The following is a 22313-nucleotide window of genomic DNA, read 5'->3' as shown; positions in this document are numbered from 1 at the left end:
CTTTTCTTCACTAACAGTAAAAATCAAAATCTCAGAAAAAGGCCCTCTTACAATTCAAGGGATAGACACAAGTTATCCTGACAGCAAAACAACAGACTTTCTCATCTCTCAAACACGACAGAGGCATGGACAGATGACATGGGCTGTCAAAGATTTTAGTTCAAGTAAATCAGCTGAAAAGCTAAAGATAAAACTCCTATCTTCAAACCTGCTTCCCACTTGCACAGCCAGGATGCCATCCTGCCTCCTGCCCTCAAAATACATCAATGTGATTTCACTTCAGAGTCTGTCACAGAAAAGCTGCAAGTGTCAGCCTGTCTTCAGCAAACAGACAGTTGTAATTTCTTCAGCATCAACACAAATATTCAGACTCAAATGCCTTGACTGATCAAAGGAATAAATCAAGATTGCCTTGTTGAACTCTGGTTCACCAAATAGGAATGACGCCTTCTTTGTGCAGTCACACCAACATATTTATGACTATTTTCCTGCTGAAAAGCTGCTAAAGAACTCAGGCACTTGAAAAGAGAAATAGTTCAATATGCTGGTATTCTACTTGTAATCATGTACATTTCAACTAAATTGGCAAGCAGACAGAGAGAGCCTCACAGTGCTGCAGCATTAACATCTTACACTTCACATCAGTACATGCTTTTACGTCAGCAACAAATGCAAGGGCAGCTTCATCATTTTCCAGAAAGCCTTTTACCTCCTCCTTCTTTTGGGAAACAGATATCATCTCTCAACGCTTCCTTGCTTAACTGTTTTACTGTCTGAAAATACAATCAAAGGAGCCATTAAATTAGGAACTACTTTGCATGAGTAAAATTTCTAATGTTGTGTTGGCTCTTCAATAAAGGCAAGGACCTTCTGAAAAGGAGGGACAAATTAATAGGAAGTGTAATGTGAAAGCACCTGAGCTAAGCAGAGCAAGCCCCTCTAGGGGAGCTCTTATTCAAAAGCAGCTTTACTTTTTCCATATTCTATTTCTTCTGTAACCCCTGCAAGAGCGGAAAGAACCAGAAGTAAAGCCATTTTCTGAGTGGAGCTCTTGGTGTAGAGAGGTTTAATGAGCTGTAACTGATGCAATGTCCTTTCACTCTGCACTTTTTGGGAGATCCCTTTGCCTTTCCCTGCTCTGGGAGTGCTGCAGCAGAAGCTGCTGCTCAGGTACTGGCACAGCACCTGCCTCCCTCAATGTCCCCCTCCTGCAGAACCTGGGCTGTTGGGAAGCAGCACGACAAGCAGCAACAGAACATAGCCCCAGTGAAGGTCCAGCCCAAGTGTCTGGGAATCAGCATTTTATTGGACTGTTTTGCTTCTGAGGAAAAATGATTCCTTCATGATCAATTATGTATTTTGGAACATCATTAAAATGCAATGATGACTACTCTTTCTGGATTTCCAAGATTAGCAATTTGACACCCAATACCATAAACATTTAATCTGCATGGGAGAAAGCATAATTGTTTTAGGTATAGGGATGTACCTGAAAAAAAATTTTATCTATCCTTCAGACGAAAGGACAAGAAAGCTTCATTTGTCTTTGTGCACTCTCTTAGCAGAGCTGACACTACAGAGAGAGCAAGAGAAAAAAAACGAAGAAAACCTTTGGTGTTTTCTGCAAAGTGTTTTGCTGGCAGAGAACAGGTAACCCAATTTTCCCCCTAAGTGCCAATAAAATATCAGCCTGGAGCCCAATTATGTGCCCCCTTAAGTTTTTAGCATCCCATAGAAGAAAAAAATTCAGGAGCCACAACTTCACCTCAGGGTCCAAATTTACGTGTCTAGTGAAGGATCCTTAAAATATAGTCACTTTGGAAAATGTTGCTCAAATGATTTCAACAAAAAGTTCTCATCACAATACACTGTTTAAAATGTCACCGGGCCTTCCTTTAGAGTCGTTTTTTTACCCCATACAATAATGATCTTGATGGTAGTGCAATTATGTATTTTCAAGTAATTAGGCTCTTTCATCTAGGTAAATCATTTGAACAACCAAGAGATTTAAGAAACACTTCTAACTTCCTTCACCAACTTCTCACTTCTTGGAGGCTGAGGTACCAGCTAAAGAGAACTGAGCTAATTACTGCAAGGTAACTTGAAGGTTATAAATACTTGGTGCCAATAGCATTTAATAAAGGCAAGTAATTAGCATGCTGTTTTCAGGGTTCTCTCTGAACTTTGGCTTTATTAGCTGTTAATTAAACTGTACTTAGATGAAAGAGGTTACTGTTACTAAACAGCTACCCAATCTCGTTATTTTGCAGTTAGTGGAAATAAAATCCTGCATTTCTTTTAATTAAAGGCCAAAAAAAACCCCAGCTCAGTTGAAACAAGACTATTAGAACACCCTGCTGCTACCTGTTTTCCCGTGGATTTTGGTCAGATAGCTTTCAATAGAAACCATGCTGGCTGCGTTTTCACCTAATACTTGACATGCTCATGTGACATCAAATATTAAGAAGTGAGTTTTCAGAGTATAAAAGAACTCAGAGCAAAACCCAGGTGTCTCTAAAATGCATTTAGAATCTCTTGGTATTTTTAAGTTCTTGTACTGGCAACGTTGTAGAGAGGCAATGTGAGGTTTGCTAGGCCAGTGGAAGCACTCTGATAGCTGAGCTGCAGTCACACGCAGCCCCAGAGCTGCCTCAGCCCCGAGCATCACAGGCCATCCCTCAGATGCTGCTCCAGGTCACTTCTGGGCCACCTGCTTAGTCTGCCTTGTCTCCATTGCATCCCACCAGCAGCAGCTAAATTCTAAGGGTTTTTCATTGATTTGTGCTGACACTTGTCTGGCTCCCAGGAAACATTAGGCATTACACCTCTGCACCCCTCATTAGCCAGCCCATGCTTCTGCAGCTTCACATCCTGTCTGCACGGGTGCACAGCGTTCTGTCACAGATAAAACACTGCCATGGGCTGTTCCGTCCAACTGGGCATGTGTTTTATGTATTCTATGCATTCTATGGTCACCCAGCTCAGAAAGGACACAGCTTGTGCTCTGAGCTCCCAGTTCCACATTCATGATCAACAGCACATTTGCTCCTTATTTAATACTCCCTCACAGGCCAGCTCCAGCTGTAGCTCTCACTGCAGGCAGCAGGCCCAGCAGCACATCTGGCTGCAGGACAGGGAGGGCTGCAGCACATCCCAGTCCCTGAGCGGGCCCTCTCACCCTGCCACTGGCAGTGAGTGGCTGCAAACACCTGCAAGGCTCAGCTCTGGAAGAAGATCAAGGCCTAATCTGAGCAGTAGAGCTCGGTCTCAGCTGATGCACAGGCAGCTGCAGCTGGGGCACTGCACCAGCTCTGCTCTGACAAGTTTGTCAGTGGCCACCTCACTCTGGCCAAAGCACCGACATCTAAGAAGTGCAGCTTCAGGCCTACCTACACACCATGCCTGGTGTACAAAAGGCGATGTTCTGTAAAACACAGCTTATCACAAATTTGATTCCAAAACTGCTCTTTCCAAGGTGCAATAGCCTACAGCTCCTTTCAAGCTGCTGCCTAGGACCTGCTCTCCACATCAGGTCTCCAAGGCACCTCCTTCCCTTCCCCACACATCCTACCCAGATAAGAAAGGAACAGTAACCTCACTCCAACCCCCTGCCAAGGGCAGGGACACCTTCCACTAGACCAGGTTGCTCCAAGCCCCGTCCAACCTGGCCTTGGACACTTCAGGGGGTGGGGACACCACAGCTTCTCTGGCCAACCTGTGCCAAGGCCTCACCACCCTCACTGTAAAAATCTCTCCTTCCTGATGTCCAATATAAATCTACCTGTTGTCATCATATTGCAAAAGTCCCGTACCTTCTTGGTGACTTCTCATGGGCAGCTCCTTGCAGCACTGACTCCTTCTTGACAACACAACCAACAAACTCCAACTCTCCCCTCACCCAGCTCACCCACTCTTTTGTAGCACTCATCTCATTGGGCACAGCTGTGGCCTGTTAAGGGCAGGGCTGTTCCTGATCTTTGGTGATCAGTACAGCTGCAACTCCTCAGGTGTGAGACTACCTTCTGCACTATCTTCATTTTCTTACATTCTGTCCCTCCCTCCACTTCTACCCTCTTTCAATTTAATTCCTGGACTGTCAGAGGCGGACTGCGAAATAAAAAAATAAAAATTCATTTTTTTAGGTAATGAAAGTAAAAATGTAGTGTCAGTGTTATATGTATCAAATCCAAGAGAATGTGAATATGGCCTTCTGGAAAAACCTCAGCCTTACTTTTATCTTCAGTGCCAATATTCTCTGGACCTCAAAGCCTGAGCCTGGACAAACTAGGACTCACTAATCCCCAAGAGGCCTACAGGCTGTGCTTCCTGCTCAGCACAATATAAAATAAATAAGATTCCAAAGTCTGGTCTACATAATTATGTAAACAATCAGAACTCAAGAGTGAGTGAAATTTATATATTTTTCCAATGAACATAGAATTCAAACCATTTAAATTTCTATACTTTTTTTCCCCACAGAGTAACAATGGCCATATCAACAATATAAATCTGTTACATGATTACAGAAAAACTCAACTCCACATACCAAGGTATAGCAAGCTGCTATTTAGGTACCTTGGAAGAAGTATTGGAGACTGCAAGCTATGTCTAAAATGCTGACACCAAGCAAAAAGAAACACCTTGGAGTTTGCTCACCTCTCAGCTGATACTTTTTCCCCCCAGGTAAGACTAAAGCACAGCATTGGAGTTATTGCCGAGTTCTACAGACTGGAGAACAAAGAGTGCAAATGCATGAAGACTCAAACCCTGTAATCTAGACAACAACCAAAATGAACTGGTGGCTCTCCCTGCTTAGCAAAGCACAAGAAAAATTACCACATTACTGGCATATTAAATAAAGATCATTCCACATGCTGGGCAATGCATCGATGTCACAGTTCATTCCCAAATGCTTCTCAGATGTTCCTTTTTTTTCCTAATAGAGCCAAAAAGATTTCTCTGCTTCTAATACTCTTTGTGAATAAAAATAGCTACCTACCTCTGTCCCTATGTTTCAGATGAGCTAAGAAAAACCAAAAGCTCTTTTCCTGTTTCATCTTTACTGACAGAATAAAACAATCCTTAACAAAAAAATTTTCATTTTCTCACTTTGTCTGAAGTGACAGGTAAGATACAGATGGGAATTCAATGTTCAGCTTGCTCACCAGTCAAGGGTCACAATTTATGGTTTTCTCCTCCTCTTTATGAGTGGTTCTAAAGCTGCTGAATGAAATTCCCCAGTTACATCAGCATTGGTATGAAAAAAAAACCCAAGAGAAAGTTTCCACAAAATAACAAATACATCTCTTTTCTCAAGCCATACTTTCATGACTATATGCAGCCAACACAGAAATAACATAACTTATTACAAGTTAATAAGAACTTTGACAATTTCATTGGCTTCCACATAGTACCAAGTCTAAAGGATGTAACTGCAGAAAATCCCAAGACTTCTGTGTAAAAAGGGGAGGGATGATTTTGTTAGAAGTGTTAATGCACACCTTACCTGTTTTCATGAGTGCTTGCATTCTTAAAAATCAAGATTACAAAGGCTAGATATGCCTAGATAAAAATCCCAGCTGGCAAAGTCTACACTTGCAGCCTCAAACCAACACACAGGAATCCAACTGAGCTCTGCATTTGATTTACTGCATGAGACTGAGAACATATCTTAATACAAATCCCTGCCAATATTATATTCCTTGCAATAGCATATTTCATACTCTTTTGCCAAATCTAATTTTTAAAGACTTACATAATCCTTCAACTTCCTTTTGGATATTAGCCTCTGTTCTGCTGCTTTTATTTGCTATTCAGCCTACAGTTAAATATCTCTGCGCCTTACATTAAATATTTTTATCCATCCTCACTGTTTGTACCCTGCAGTCATCTGCAGCCTATTGCTTTCTGCTTTGGTCATCGTTACTTACTGCATTCTTTAGCCTTTATTTTTTCATTTTTTTGCTCAGATGTTTCCTGACTATTCTGGTCTCTAAGCACTCTCCAAATATTTCTAATCCAGTAGTGAAGAACTGAGCACAATCTTGCTAGCAATCTCCTCAGTCAGTAAAATGAAGTACTTCACTACTGATGTAAAATATTTTTCATAGTCTGTCTGAATTTAAATTCAGCTTACATTACAAACTTAGATACATTTTAGTGTTCATCTTGTTTTAGGAGAGTCTCAGGATTACCATGGCAGTGAGAAAGGACAAGGGATAAGAGGAACATCTTGCAGCACAGAATAACGTTTTTTTACAGAAATGCAGAATTGATTTTCAGCCTCCTTTTGAGTGCCATTAGCACTCTACTGAAGACAAGTCTGAGGTATCTTTAGTCCAAGTCCACTTTAAAATGGAGAAGAGACACTTGGCTTATTCCTAGGATAACTAACACTAAAAGGCAAATAACGGGAACTTCAGGAAGAGCTGTGGCTTATCAGTTCCACAAAAATGCAACCAATGTTTCTAAACCAAATCAAACCTGTCTCCTCTGGAGAGCCTTTGTCATGTGGATTTACTGACCTGTGTTGGAATGGATTTGAGGAGTATTCTTCTGCAGAGTCACAGGCTTTTTTTGTTTCTCCTCACCACTGTTTCTATTTTCAAATGAATTGCAGTATAATTTCTGCAATATAAAGTGGTTTTAAATTTAATTTATTACTTATCTCAGATATGAAGCTACACTTTAGGGAGCAACAGTAATTCATCTCCAGGACTGCAAAGTGAAAGAAGGAATCTCCTAAAGAGTAACTACTTCTAAAAATTGGTCGTAAGGTTTTTATGGTCTGTGCACAGAAAATAAACTGGAATTGGAAATAGATAGGGAATTGTTATTCCATGAGGGGCTACACATAAACTGCCAACCAAGTGCTTTTCCTTCACGTGGTTTTGTAAGCATGGTCACCTAGAATCAGTCATGTCATTGCACTGCCCCTCCAGACTCAACAGGAGAAGCAAGGCCACTTCCCATGCTGCTGTACTGTGAAGGAAACAAATGAATTAGCAGTCCCACTGGATTAGGACTTCCACTCTCGTTTTTGTCTCCTCGCCAGACTGTGCCCCCTGATGTGACTGAAGAGCAGGATGCAGGAAGGCTCACTTCTGCTATCATGTTTTACAGTTAATGGCTTTGATTTCTAGATCTGTCTGCAGTTTGGTTTTTATTTGTTGGCTGTGAAAGTTTTATTCTGTTCTGTTAGCAGCAGGAAGTGGATGGCTAACTTGTCATTGAAAAAGCCCAGAATAAATCTTGCAGCAGCCACTCGTACACTGCTGCTGAATCAGGGCAGCTCTGCAGGAAGCTGTAATGCATTATTATTGTTTGTATTATTGAGGTGCTCACTGAACAAGAAGAGCCTCTGACCAACAGAACTCACAATCCAAGGAAAGAGAGGGACTGACAGGACAGCAGCTCGTGTTTCCATGGCCAGATGGATCAACCCAACCACTGCAGAGTTTATGTTATGCTGACAACACTCAAAGTCTGCAGAATCACATGCATTTTTATATTTTTCACATGCCCATGAAAATACTCACCTGCATTCCTAAAGTGTGTATTTTTCAGTATACAGAGGAAGACAGACTTTGCTAACCATGTGGCTGTGAAGCAAGAATTACCTCAGTGCAGGCTGGCACACAGGGTGGACAAAAGCCTTTCTTATGGATTTCTTTGCACAGGAAGCCTTATGCTCAAGAGTAAATATATCTCTACATAATAAATCAAGTCAAGGGAAAAACCAGAAACAGCATTACCAAGTATTCAGTTAGATCACTTGATCTCAGGTGAGTGTCATTCCTTAAGTTGCATTTAAAAGAGCTCTTGAATCTGAAAACTCCATTGAGAACAGGAAAACACCATTGTCACATTAAGCCTATGGATAGCAAAGTGTTCACCACTACAGAGAAATATGTGGACTTTAGAAATCAAAACAAATTACTCTGATTTTCTGTAAAGATGCAAATGACTGAGCCCACACTGCACACCATCTTACTTGGGAAAGCACCAGCAGATCTACAGAAGCCATGATTTCCTTTGGTTCTATCCTGAAGAAACCAAGGAGTGTATAACCAATAGTCAGATCAGGTGCTGGGGTACAAGAGCTTGAAGCAAATCAGCCTCTTTGCCCTCAAAGACCTCATGGGATTTACTATGCCAAGAAACACTTCCTGCAGTCTCTCTGACAATAAAAAACTGCAACTCAAATGCATTTTTCTTCTCTTAGCTACCTGCCACTGAATTTATAACAGCAGGAGATGGTGCAATCCTTGACATACTGCTGTCTCAAGACTCAGGTCTGCATTAAACATTTTTAGGTTTTCATGTAGTGTCAGAGCATTACAATTAAAAACCAAGCCAAACAAAAAAACTCCATCAGATTCAGTTACTCCAGTACTGCAAAACTAAACAGAGGGGAAAAAAATACAGAAATTCATTTTTCAAAGAAAACCAAACACAAAATACCTGATGAAACAAACAAGAATTTCATCAAAAGCAGAACTAATGGAAACCACTGAATTTACAGGAATGAGGGCTGCAATCCCAAAACTGCATGCATGGTTTTTGTCATAATCCACCATGGATAAACTGCTAAATTAAACTCAGCACCAAGCTTATTCCATGGATTTGGAGGTGTCCAGCTCACACAGGTGCAGAACAGGAGGAAGAGGCCCACGAGGAATTACCAGCATTGCTCTGGCAGCCGTAGAAGTGACACAGTCAAAGCAGAACCAGCTCACCTGCATCCCTGTAGCCCCTCTGCAGTCCTCTTGCTCTGGGAGAGGATTTTTATCATGCTTTTAACTTCAAACATCAGTATGATTTTAACAGAAAGAGCTGGGCTCTATTGAGCAGCAGTTGTATTCATCTTACTAGACTAAAATTCACAGAGGCTGGCACATAAACCAAACTGCTTTTAGAAGTTAGATGTTATGGAGACTGACTGGTAGAATGTACTATATGCTGGTAGCAGCCCATAAAATATGTAAGAAAATTTTTATAACTTTTTTTTAAAGTTGTATTTTAGTTCTGAAATCTAATTCTATCTCTTTACTGTCTCACAGTGTGCAATATTCCACACTACTACAGCTGACACAATATGCTCAAGTAAACCAGTCTTGCTAGGGCATCAGACAGCCACAGAGATACCCCAGTCAGGCATTTTCCTTCTCCTTGGCACTTCTGAAGAACTGAATGCACTTTTTACCTGCTATTTCCAACAAGTGAGTAAGAAATAGCTTAGGAGCTTCAGGTCAAATTAAGGAAAAATGTATGCACACACACAGCAGACACATTCCACAATGGTATACAGGTATTACAGCTAACCAACTGGGAACCCAGAATGATTTAGCCCAACAGAAGTTCATCATCATTAATTTCTCATGTAATTTAAAGATGTGATTAAAAAGATTTTTTAACGTCCCCGAAGCAAAGATTTATGGCTCAGTGGTTCTGCAGCTGACACATGTGATGACACATCTGTCATTTCTTTCTGACAACCTTCTACGTGATCCTACAGATAAAGAAGCAATTAACTTAGAGAATTAGACTTGCTCCTGTGACAGGGACCATCCTTTGTCTTGACAATTCAGGCTTTCTGCCTGAACCTTTTAGTCCTTCTGCCTTAACACAATATATAGAGAAAATTCTGTTCCAATGAAAATATTTAGGTCATTCTTGTGCACGAAAAGCTGAACAGCCAAATGACTGCATTTTTAAAATTTACAGCCAAGTGGTCTGCTTTGCCTTGGGAAGTTCTGGTTCCTTTCCATGCATGCTGCAGAGGGTGAAAAGATACTTAATGGGTTTTAAATAACTGCAATAATTTAAGCAGTGCTGAGTAATGTGGATGAATTTAATACAGGGAATATACAATTAGCTCTTAGTGGGGAAATCTATTATTAAACAGAACTATATTAAACAAAAGGTTAGGCCACCAATGTGACTAAGAAAGCAACAAAGAAGTGACAGCACTGGCTATGGAAAATGGAAGAGGACTGATCCAACCAAATAAAAATGTTTATATTTGATGGCAGGCACTCTGGAAACAATTTATGAACAAGGCCACATACTTTTAAGGTGCAATTCACTTAACCAGGGCCTCCCTGAAGATCAGCTGTTTTTCTGTGTTTATGTCTACTGTGGGAATTTACAGGAGTAGCTCCATTAGAGGTGTCTGCCTTATAAACCTCAACATCCAGGCGAGATGAGAGACTGGATGGAGACTGAAGGGCTAGGAACTGATTCCTTTTGGCTGAACCCTCTCCATTAGCAGAACAATGTTTATCACAGCTCTTTTCTCCAGTGTTAGTGCTGGGAGACTGCAGCCTGAGCCTTGTACTGCCCACTGCCATGCACACATACACTAACAGATGCACTGCTCAAGCACTCCCAAACCAGAACGATACATAAGGATCTACCAGCCCCTTTCAATAATGGATATGGTTAATATGAAGATTTTTCCTTGGCAATTATAAAGAATAACTACAGGTATAGAAAAAGGTTAGGCTTACCTGAAGAGATCCCCATCCTGACTTCAATTCAATTTCTTTTGAAAAGCACACAAAGGACCAGGCAGTCAAGAGGAGCTCAAACAGCTAATTATTAGGACAAAATAATTTGGTAGTGTTCTAATTTTTCATTTGAAAAATGTGATTAACTCTCATGGAACTCCAGCAAGTGCACATATTGGGGAACCGAAGGGAAAGGTGCATGGCCTAGACCACCAGCACAGAATAAACTGTCATCAGGAAAAAAACCCACATTTAATTTCCCCTCTTTCATCATCTGCTTCTCCCTGAAAAATCTCAATGCTTTACAGTAATAAAATTTTCACCAAGAGTAACTCTAACAAAAGATATTAAATTAGTAGACTGTCAGCCAGGACAATCACGGTCTATTAAGATAAACTTATTCTGTGGATATCTAGATAGATTTTTCTCTGTATGTCCATTTAAATGAATTATTTGCACTGCACATGCTCTTAAGTCTTTCTAAAAGAAACAAGGAAAATAAAATATAACATTGTCACAGCCTAATGGTCCCTCCTGCCTGACAGACAATAGGAGAGAAAAAAACCACTGAAAAATGAATGTTGAGTTGATTATTACCAAGCTTATTTTTAAAGTGGGAGGCAATTAGACCATGGAAACATTCTCTTCCATTATTTCTCTTTTACCAGAGGAAGATAAAGTACATAAATATAAGGATGGATGGTAATTGTTGATGCACAGTGACAGCTACTCCTTATCTCACATCGAAGAACTGTGTTCCATCAGCCCAGATGTTACACACAGACTGGCAAGTCTCTCACAGGTACTTATTCAAAGAATCTCAACCACTGTTTCAAGTTGTTGGGGTCCTTCTTGTTTTGTTTGTAATTGAAGAAGCTGTGGTGAAACTAGAATAAACTTAATCTGCTATTTAACAAAACAAAGCATTTACAACAGAATTTAGGTGGATAAACTATGTTTGTAAAACATTTTCAGAAGGACTCTTTACACTTGTGTTCCTGACACTATAGGTACTCCAGCTGAAGTAGCACCACTTTGCCTCCTCTTTAGAGGTACAGAAGACACCCATTTTGGAAAGCCTGCTTTTAATCAGACATCTTATGAGCTCAATATATAATACTGCTACAATATTACCACTAAACCTTAAAATAGTAATTTTTCTATGTACTTAACTCCAATTCACATAGTTTAAAGGAGAGGGAAGTTAAGCTTTAATGGGTAAAGCCCTCACATATTAATTATTCTGGCCACTCTGGAAATCTATTTTAGATATCTAAAGAAGAAATTCCTTTGAAACCATGATCTTACATGCAGTCAGGATCTCTCTCCTTGGAGACACTCAAAAGGCACCTGGCCATGGCCCAGCTTGAGCAGGGGGTTTAGAGCAGATGACCATCTGAGTTTTGCTACTGGTTCTGCATTAACCTTCCAGTTTCTGAACTCCATCCTATCCACAGAGCAGCCAGAACCAACCCTAGAGGTCTTGTGGCTCTTGGGAGACTCCTGAAGTTTCAGAATGATTAGCATTAATAGAATACTGGTAGAAACACTCACCTGACTCTCCTCCAGCTCACAGCCGTAGCAGCTGTTAAGTATACCCAGAAAATATTATCAAGGAGATATGTCAAACAAAATTAAATCACAAAAGACAATCCTCCTTAATTCTGTACTGCCAGTAGTTAAAATGTAAGCTTGGTGGAAATGAGCTAATCTTGAGTACTGAAAGGATACAAAGTCTACATTTAGAACCTCTTTTCACACTAGTAGCACCCAATTCTCCGTCACAGTCACTGCAGCAGAACTCAGTAAAACTCCTCTTTAATGAGATGTCATTTATCTGCAAATACACTTTACAATAATGTATTTCTAACTACGGCAAATTGATTTTGTTTCATTCCTTCCACATGTCATTGTGCCACCGAGGATAACTCCTTTGATATTAATAGTAATGAAGATGCATCGCATCTGACAGCCCTAACAACATGTTTAATACAACATTTTAACTACAAGTAGATGAAGAATCAGAAGGGAACACTTTTTTTAGGTTCCATTGTTTCAGAACACAGTCCTGTATAAAAGAAATTATCCTACTTAAAAGTTATTTCCACTTTGATATTACTTCTATTTAATTTGACAGTTTTATTTTGGGAAGATTGCTTTCTGACATACTGCAAATTATTTTCCCAAACAATATGGTTTATCCTTCTGTATCTGCTGTAATCAAATTTGTCTCAATAGTCTCCTGTTTCTGGTATATAACTCTGGCAATTTAATACCCTAACTTATTTTAAAATGACAATCCTAAGGTGTCACTTACAAAGAGAAACAATACAAAACATGCTGTCTCCGACTGCTGTTGCACAACACAGTGATGGATGTATTCAGGCTTTGTTTCACTCACTTTGTTACCAGAAAGTGGTGCTGCTGGAGAACAACACACGTTCTGCCAGAGATGTTTGTCAGATCTGACCCTTTTCCTGCCACCTGAGTTTGCATTTAGGAGACTCTCCAAGCATGCTCCCTTATCTAATTCAAACACTGCCATTGCACTCTCCACAGGAAAACCATTTAGGAAGCTTCACCTTGATTTCTGTTCTCTCCCACCTGATTTGTTTGCCTAAGGAAAGCACCCACTTAACAAGGAGGCAAATCTCATTTACAATTGCATGTACAGAGGATGTTTCGGAAAAGAGCATATGCTGCAATTTTAAAGCAAATTAAAAGTTGAACTCCAGGGTCAAGCCTTTTGTTTAAGGAAGCACTGTATGCAGAGCTGCTGTAGCTTGACATATATATTAACACTGAAAAAAACCAAAAACATGGTTAAAAATGAAACAAAAATAACCCACTGCACGCAGTGCTGTCCTCGTCTTTCCTCTTGCAGTTCCTCATTCCACTAACCAAGTTCTAAGAAAACATTCTCCCTTATTTTTAGCACAATTAGGGCAACAATCAGTATGATACAGATTATTAGCTTCTAGACCAAGCTGAGAAAGGTGACCACCTACTACCTGATTTGGGACAACACTCCTCACAAAAAGCACAGAAGAAATACTTACAGGAAGAAATAATGTTAAGATTAGTTAGCTCTACTGACCAACAACTATCACCTCACTTGAACAGCACAAGAGAGTGGAAAAGGACCTTCAGGAATGTACAACTCTAAACATAAAAATGGAAATTGTCAAGTCATTTAGTGACAGAATGAGCTTTTAAGACCATGAATAACACAAACCCTCCTTGCAAGCAAGTGCCATAAATTAGAGATGAGAGAGGTGAAATGCTGCAAGCAACTCCTGACATCCCAACTATTTCAAACAGCCAGTAACCCCGTCCACTCTTCAAAGTTTATGCTGACATTTATTGTTGCTCACTGCATTTACCTCCTGCTTGTAAAACTCTCAACACATGCATTAAATATGAACAGCTCCAGGGTGGAGCCCTGAAGTTCCAAGTATGAACAACTACCCACTTTCAGATTACAAAAATCACGTTGCTGTAATGACCATTATTTTGTGCGCATACTTTACCTGCACATCGTTGGTGTTCATCCTTGTTCCATCCTTGCCAACGAAGATATCATCTATGTCAACCAGAATGTACCTATCCAAGGACAGTGTGAGCTTCTTTCCAGAGAGGAAAGAGATGGCATCTATGAAAATCAGCTTGTGCAGCCAAAAATTCAAGTTATTGCCGAAAAGGACTCGTTGAATCCCATCGTGGAGCCCCAAGTCATGAATTACTGTGGCATAGAGAGCAGCAGGTGGAGAAAGGCTTTCTGACGTCTTTACTTTTGCAAATATCACTGGTTGATAAGTCGTATGATTAATCTGGAAAACAGCCCAGTCATTTCCCAGCAAGGGCCCCTTCTCAAGCTTAGAAGGTTTAGTCACATGGAGCAGTGGGGAATGAGGGTTAATGCAACAGTCCTTAATACCCAGATTGCTGTGGACATGGAAAGGAAAACCCTTCCACTGAAAGCTCTGCAAGGTGTTCTCATTGCCTTTGTGAAATCCGATCACACCCACACCATATTCTATGCAGTACTTATCTAGAAGGCCTCTGTTCCACGAGTCCATGTTCACGTACTTAAGAATGTTCTCATACACTATGAGAGCGTACTTGCCTTTGTTCTTGTCTATAAGCACTGGGAGGTCACCTTTCCCAGATGCAATCTCAATGTGAAACTGAAACCTGCTAGATTCCAGAATGGTTATGATATCTTGGCCTAATGCTGAGTACTGGCTTTCCACAAACACCAGCACTACAAGGTCGGTCCTCAGGGGATCAACAGGCTTCATGGTCTTCACCTCCATCAGCTTATAAGGCAACAGTTGAGCATCACCACATTCCACTTCTGAAGAGGTTTCAGGGAGTTCATTTTCCTGTTTGTAGCCATTATACAAGTAGTAGGCAGAAATAACTATGCTCACCATACAAAAAGTGGCCAGCAAAATTACTGTTCTTTGAAAATGTCTGTGAAGTTTTAGGATAAAACTCATGGTGTTTACTTGCCTTAGACAGCTCTCAACAGCAGCATGAAAAACAAACACAGATTCTCAACAACTTGTTCCAGTCCTCTGGAATATTTATGTCACCATTGCAGCACACACATCTATCTTCCACAGAGCTTTACTGAAGGTACAGTCTAGAAGAAAAGAAAATCAGAGATTTAAATGAGACACCACCTTGTGAAGAATCATCTGCTTAAACTAATGGGGAGCAAAGAAATCACTGCCAGCCAGACGTTTGGAGACCAACAGCTCAACATTTTGCAATAACATATTTTTTTCTGCTCCCACTACTTGCCATGTGCATTTGAAGGTCTCTAAATCTCATAGGCTCCTCAACTCAGAGGATCAAATAAAGCAGGCAGAGGCACTGAAAAGCAAGACATAAAAGGAAAGTATTTACAGTGTTTTAGAAATTCTTTTAACCTAAAGATAAAAGTTAACTCCAAGTAGACAACTGCTAACAACCAAAGTATTGAAGAAAATATATAACCTGTAAAAAGCTGGGGCAACATGATTAAACAAATTCTATCTTGTATTAGTTTTTCAAAGAAGCAAGAACATGCACATCTTAACTGCTGTACAAACATGTACTGATACACTCTATATTACATCTATTAGAGGAATTTTTTTAAGCAAAACTTGCTTCCTGCAACATTAGAGAAAAACAAAGCATTTTTCTGGACTGTGGATTTGTAAGCTGTTAGAAGCATTTCTTTGCATTAAAAAAACCCATAGAACAATCAAGCTCTTACATTTGAAAAGAGAAAGTAATAAATCAAAAGCTGAACCTAACATGCAGATCACCTAAGGATATACTTATGTTCTATCTTGTACTTAAGGAAAGAGTAATTTTTCAAACCAGCAGTACAACTGCTGTCAAAACTCCCTAGTAAAACAACTGGCTGGTGTGACAAGCATAAAATAATGATCATAAGTCATAAACAAAGTTCAAAGCAGATTTTAAAAAATATTTAGTGTGTCAAGATCTAGAACATGCCACTGTAACTTCAGTGTAGTTTGCATCCAGGCCCATTTGGAAATGGGATTAGGACAAGGTGTGGCATTAATGTGGTCATTTCCATACTGAGAGGTTAATCCTTCCATTCCCGGTTGGGTTTTTTTTTATTCCTACATTGTAAGCAAACTGGTCTTTCACTCCAGATTTTCAAAAAGGCTAAAAAAAGTTATATACTTAACAATACCTATGTAATGTCCAGAAATTTAATTAAACCCTGAAGACAGATCTTCCTAGTGTCATGATGAGCATAAAGTAATAATAAACGAGAAAAATCAGATGAAGAGAGAAAAACTCCAAGTCATTCTGTTCATCAAAACTGCAAAATTCAGCATGACCAGCAAGTGCCGAGAGCTGTCTCATTCATAGTTAAGATTCAGAGCAAGATTCCTTCTGTCTGGATAGATTCTGCTTTAGATGGATTTTAGTCTCCTCACCTTCTACTCACAGATAACTGTTTATCAACCCCTCCTCTTCTGGGAAGCCTTAAATTCAGCCTTGAACCTTACCTGCAGCAGCACAAACTCAAAGCTTTTGGGCAGGAGACCTGCCTTTCACCCAGGCTCACTAATTAGTGTTAGACCAAAATAACATAACTCCAACTTCCTGGGTTTTACCTTATGTATAAAGACCAAGCAACAATATGAAGGTACCTTCAGAAGAACTCAACATTCTTAATAACTGCAACATTCAATCCTTGCTACACTAGCTTCAAGAATATCAGTCTGGATGGCATAACAGAGCTGTTTAACATGGTAACAAGTCAGGTGACAAAGAGAAGCTTTATCCTGAATGAGTTAACACCAGGGAGAGGTTTCCAGACAGATGATTTTTCATTACACACACGAAGGGTTCTCTTCATTTTGCATTTCCAATTCAGCTGCCTGAATGCCAAGAAACACATAATTTTAGTGCCTAAATTTAACACTGACTGCATTCTGTAGAAAAGCTGTACACACACCTATTTCTCTTTGATAACCACAGATCTGGCTGGTCTATATACAGAAAAAAATGAGAATTGACACTGACCTAAGCTCATAGCAAGGAAGGGCTGATGAGACAGAGCTGTTTGAACAGGATATTTCACAAGGGTGGCAACCCAAGAAACATTTGCAGCAAGGACACGGTTCCTAATGCCATTCCTTAGAGAGGAAAATCTGGAGCCAGCCCAGACACCCGTGTTTTCTTCAAGAAAAGCCCTGTCATTGTATCCTGGCTCCTAATTGCAGGTGCCCCCTGGGGCTACAGAGTGCAGCTGTACGGAGGAGTGGCTGGACCTGCCAAGACAGATGTGAGGTTCGACTGTGAGGAATGAGGAATTCTCTGAGGCACAGGACACAGCCAGACTTGGCACACTCCCTGCTGAAGGCAGTCAGGAATTGGGATGCAACAGAGCAAGGCACGAGGTTTAAATGGACACTCTCACACTCTCTAGTATCAGCTTGAGGCTTAGGTAATTTTCACTTGCTTAAGGACTGGTTTGCATGGCAGGAGTTCCAAAGAACACAGAAAGAAGAAAATAAAAATGTCAAAGAGAACATGCATTTTACAATATCAACAGTCTCAAAGCCTTGACAAGGCACAGTTGCTTTCCTCGAGGGACAGTAGCATTTTCCCCTGAGCAATAGTCCTTGCTGGATACTCTAGTGCTGTATTACAGCAGCATGCTAAAACAACTCACAATGCACCCCCTTGACAGTGACATCCTTGGGATTCACCACACCACACACTGAGGGACCTATGGAGATCATGACAGTGACCTTTATCACATCTCTAGAAGTGGCTTCAGGGAAGATGCTCCCTGCTTGCTATCATTTCCTACAGTATAACCAGACAAAAAGGGCAATTCTCAACGTACCTACAGTGAGTAAGCTGTGAGAAGCAGCATTTCAGAAGAGGAGTGCTTGAGGAGTCTTCCTTTCATGACCAAAGAATGCAATATTTACCAAAGAAAGGAGAAGTCATGATAACATCAACATCAATAAAAAATATCTAAGTATAAGGAAAAGGCTTAAATTAAAAAAAACCAGAGTCTAGAAAGTCTTCACAAGAGTTCAAGCTTGTTAGCATTGTTTCAGTGAAAAAACATGAAAAACACCCATAGATAGAGCTGACCATAGATAGAGCTGCCTGCATCAGCAGTCTCAGCTCTTTTTGATTTCTACAGCCATGTGGAATTCAGTGACAGAGGAATATGGTCCCACCTGTACCCCAAATCACTTCAAATCACCTGAAAACAGGAATCTGATATTAATAAATCCAAAGTTCTGTAATGCTGATGTTGCAATAAATTTTACCTATAAAATAACTTGTGTGGTATTTTTCCATGGTTTGAAGCAATAAAATTTGCCTGTTTGTTTTTCTATGTAGAACTTTATTTCTTTAGAAGAACCTGCATTTGATCTCCTATTTTACATTTTCATGCCACTGTGTTAAAATTCAGACCAGGACCTTTTACCTCTACTGCTCAAAGCAGGAGGTATCAAAATGCTCTCTTAAGGTGAAAATTAGCATCTTTGAATATTCAGAATTTGGTTTTTAACTTACAGACTCTCTATGGAGAAGATCTTGCTGAGAGAAAGCTGAGTCATGGAAGCAAGTTTTGCATTTTGTTATGAACACAGACAGCAAGGCTCAATGCTCTTGTCATCTGCTGCAGAAATGGTTTCTGCAGCCCAGAACCTGCTCATGTGAAAATCTTCCTGGTACAGGAAAGAAATATCACCTTATTAAGCAGTAGATTTACCATTCTGAACATACTGCTGGGCAGTCACAATTACAAGCGTCTGCAGGCAGCCAGCATGAAACAGATGCATTTGAATAGAGATCTTCAATTTGGATTGGTTTGGGGGGTTTATAACTTGTTCTGCTTGCTGTTTCGGGGTTTTTAAATTCACTACCAAAGTAGCACTGATCATAGAACAAATACTGTGAGGAATCCCAAAGACCCAAAGGACACCATAAGTGAGTTCCTACCACTTGCAGCTTTCTTTAGTTTGTTGTTTCATTGCTAAGCATAAATGAAACACAAATTAAGCACAAATTCTTGGCTTCTGTAAATCATTCCCCCCTGATAACCCTCATGGAAACTCTTCCACAAGACAATACAGGCTGGAAATGCAGCCTACTAAATTCTTCACAGAGGTTCTCAATCCAGAAACTGCACAGGCACATAAAAGTGCACATAATCTTAAAAAATATCTGATAAAGTTGAATCATGAGTATCAACACAATTTTTAAAATGACAAGCAACTTTTTTCTGCTGTCCTAATACCAAGATTAAAGCAATGGGCTCAACTAAAATATCCATAAATAAGCAAGAAATTGTTCTCAATTTATCACATCAAATTTATCAAAGCCCAGTAAGAAAACTCTGGTTTAGTCTTACCTCAGGCCTGTGCTAGGGCAACTGTTTACTGCGAGCCTTGATTAGAAACAATAAAGTTGGGTCATACTTAAAGGGAAAAAACATACTCTTAAAGGGTAACAAAAACCCTTTTCATCAAGAACTACTAAAAAAGTTCTGGACTGAGTAGTCATCAATATTATTGAGGCATACTACATTTATCTAGAGACATATTTTTAATAACTTTCTTCTAATAATCCCCATCACTATATTCCCATTCTGTTCTTTACCAGCCTGGACACTACCACAGTGCTGGTGACATGCTGGGGATGCATTACATGAAAAATGAGTTTTAAATGCTTTAAACAAAGAGCAGAAGAAAAGGAGGCATATTGTTAAGCATTTTACTACAGACATTTAAATCTCTACTGATTAGAATGCTGCTTAACTGCTCTGAACATAAAGGTCTGCTCTGGCCACTCACTATGAAATACAACTTCACAGGAAATATTCTGAAGTCATTTTAGTGTTACTAAATTGGAAATCTTTGGATATACAAAGGATGTGGTAGGAAGCAGCAAAGCACAACCGAACACAACCAAACCTGGGGTGAACAGCAAGGCTCAGACTTTTAAATCAGTTATGAAAACACCAAAATAACCTCTGAGTACCCCTACTTACAACATTACTCTACTGACTAAAATATTCAAGCATTAACAGCTCAAATGAGTAAATCCAGGCTGAGAATGAGACCTTACAACTGCATATTAAAAAGACATTTTCAACTCGTAAAAAGGTGATATGAGACATGAGCTGTCAAGGGAAGCCTTTGAAACCCTTTAGTATCACATAACAAACCCTGGAATGTGTGATTATTGAAAGGTTTACATTCCCTCATAGCTCTTAGGAAAAAAGGGAATGGTTCAGGCAGCACAGCAATTCTGATGGATAGAAATTCTTTTTCAAGTCCTTCAGGTAAGCAGTTTGTAGTTTCTACTGTACCTGCAGTATCCTAACCTCCATGCTGCATTGCTTAATGCAGTACTAGAGACCCTTATAGGATAGGGATTCAAGCATTACAGTTTGTCAAGGAAAAATATTTATAAATATTAAATATACAACGTTTAAAATCGTTTAAAAGAAGGTTGTAAGGACTTCAACAGAACACAAAAGTTTAGTTTAGTCTTCAAATTACTCTTTGCCTTCATACAACACTTTGTACAGAAATATCTTAAAGCTCTTGACATCACACAATTTTTCTGAGATAAACGCTGTTACTTTTCAGCAATTGCAAAAATATCACTATCTAAAGAGCAAATGATTTGCTCAAGGTGTCTGAGATAAATGTCCAGCACACCGTCTGGTCCATGACCATACCATTACTTCCCCTCTCCTTTCTCCCACAACTGCCAAGTGTAAAGAGTTAATAATAAGGCAGAGTTCAGAACCAGTTCTTCCATAACACCTGACTGGGGATACTGACAGTGAGAGAAACCCTCTTTCTTTCACTTACCATTCCATTAGGAAGAGAAAACCCCACCACACCAAAACCTGAAGCAATTATCCAGCATATCAGGCATCGAATTGAGTAATATACAAGTTTTCTGCCATTTCCCGAGGGCTGCACATGACAGCTGAACCGAGCAGCAGCATACATCAATTTCTGACAGGATTTGGGGAATCCAAGCAGCTACAACCACCCGAAGTTATGAATAATTACTGCACTAGGCTGACTAATTCTGTGCCCCAACAGAGCCATAACCAATTCCCGCAGACACTAGAGGGCAACAGCATCCCACTGAACAGCTCCGCGAGGAGAGCGAACGGGAAAAGCCCAGCCCCTGAAGGGCTGCTGCGGGGACCGCGCCAGGCAGATGCTCAGTGCGCCGGGAAACAAGAAAAACAAACCCAAACCCCAAGAAACCCCACAGAACAACCCCGCAAACGCTGCCTCGGCAGCGGGAGCCTCAGTGCCGGCAGCCGCCCCGTCCCGCTCCCGGCCCGGGCGGTGCCTGCATTGGAGCGGGAGCCTGCGGGCGGCTCGGGCACAACTTTGCCGGGGGCACGGAGCCGGCGGGCGCGGAGCTGAGCGGCTTCGCCGCGCCGGGCCCGCGGGCACCGCCCGCCCCGCTCGTTACCTCCGGGCGCGCTCCGCCGGCATGTCCCCGCGAGGTGCCTCAGATCCCGCCGCCGTCTGTGCCCTCCGCAGAGGGTGCTCCGGGAGAGGCACCGGGGCACGGAGCCGCCCGGGGCGCGGAGGTGCGGCGGGGCTGCCGCCGGGGGTGCAGCACCGCCCGGCAGCCTCGCCGCGCCCTCCCGGAGGAGGAGCCGCGCTCGCCGGCGAGGGGCGGGCGGGGGCTCCGCCGCGCCGCCTCCCACATCGCCCGCCCTCCTCCGGGGCTCGGCCGGGCCGGGGGCGGCTGCGGCCCCGCGCCCTCACGCTGCGCCCGCACGCAGCGGCCCGAGGCGCCCGCCCCTCACGGCACCTGAGGCGCCCCCCTCCCACACGGGGGCCGCCGCCGCCTCACTTGTGGGATTCTTAGTCCGTGTCTTAAATAAAGTATGATTAAAAAAAAATCTTTTTTTCTCCTCCAAAACCAATTTAGGAAGCCCCTGCTGCAGTCGCGCTGAGGCGAAGTTTAACTCACACCCTCCCGCCAAATCTCTCGCTGTCGGTGCAGCTTTAGGTATGGCCAATTTCTGAGCCGGTCTAAAGGTAGCACACAAGGGTGGAAATTCCGTGAGGTCAATTACATTTTGTCAAGACAACGTAGGGTTAAAATCTTGAGAGAATGCCAGTTAATGTGTTTGCAGCCTCGCTGCTTTTCTTTATTGAATTTTCTAACCCTATGTTAAACACAGTTAGTCCCACTGTATTTTTCACTGACACCCTGCATCCCTCGCTCTGAAGATGGAACTGCTCCATT

At 41.2% G+C, this 22313-nt stretch overlaps 1 protein-coding gene across 2 annotated transcripts in view; it reads right to left on the bottom strand.

The window, feature by feature from the left end:
- Positions 1-21678, bottom strand: part of LOC131084154 (bifunctional heparan sulfate N-deacetylase/N-sulfotransferase 3) — a 162916-nt gene extending 141238 nt beyond the window's left edge. The window contains exons 1-2 of one of the 2 annotated variants that reach the window (XM_058025331.1): positions 21525-21678; positions 14042-15159 (exon numbers count right to left, since the gene is read on the bottom strand). In XM_058025331.1, coding sequence (XP_057881314.1) covers positions 14042-15013 — 972 coding nt within the window. In that variant the 5' untranslated portion in view covers positions 15014-15159; positions 21525-21678. Of the gene's footprint in view, positions 1-14041; positions 15160-20899; positions 21007-21524 lie in introns of those variants that run through there. The other variant, XM_058025332.1, reaches the window with a different exon arrangement.
- Between the last annotated feature and the right edge of the window lie 635 nt (positions 21679-22313).

Source organism: Melospiza georgiana, chromosome 5, assembly GCF_028018845.1.
Source record: "Melospiza georgiana isolate bMelGeo1 chromosome 5, bMelGeo1.pri, whole genome shotgun sequence".
NCBI lineage: Eukaryota > Metazoa > Chordata > Aves > Passeriformes > Passerellidae > Melospiza > Melospiza georgiana.
The sequence above is the reverse complement of the archived record's forward strand: the minus strand, read 5'-3'. Positions and strand labels throughout refer to the sequence as shown.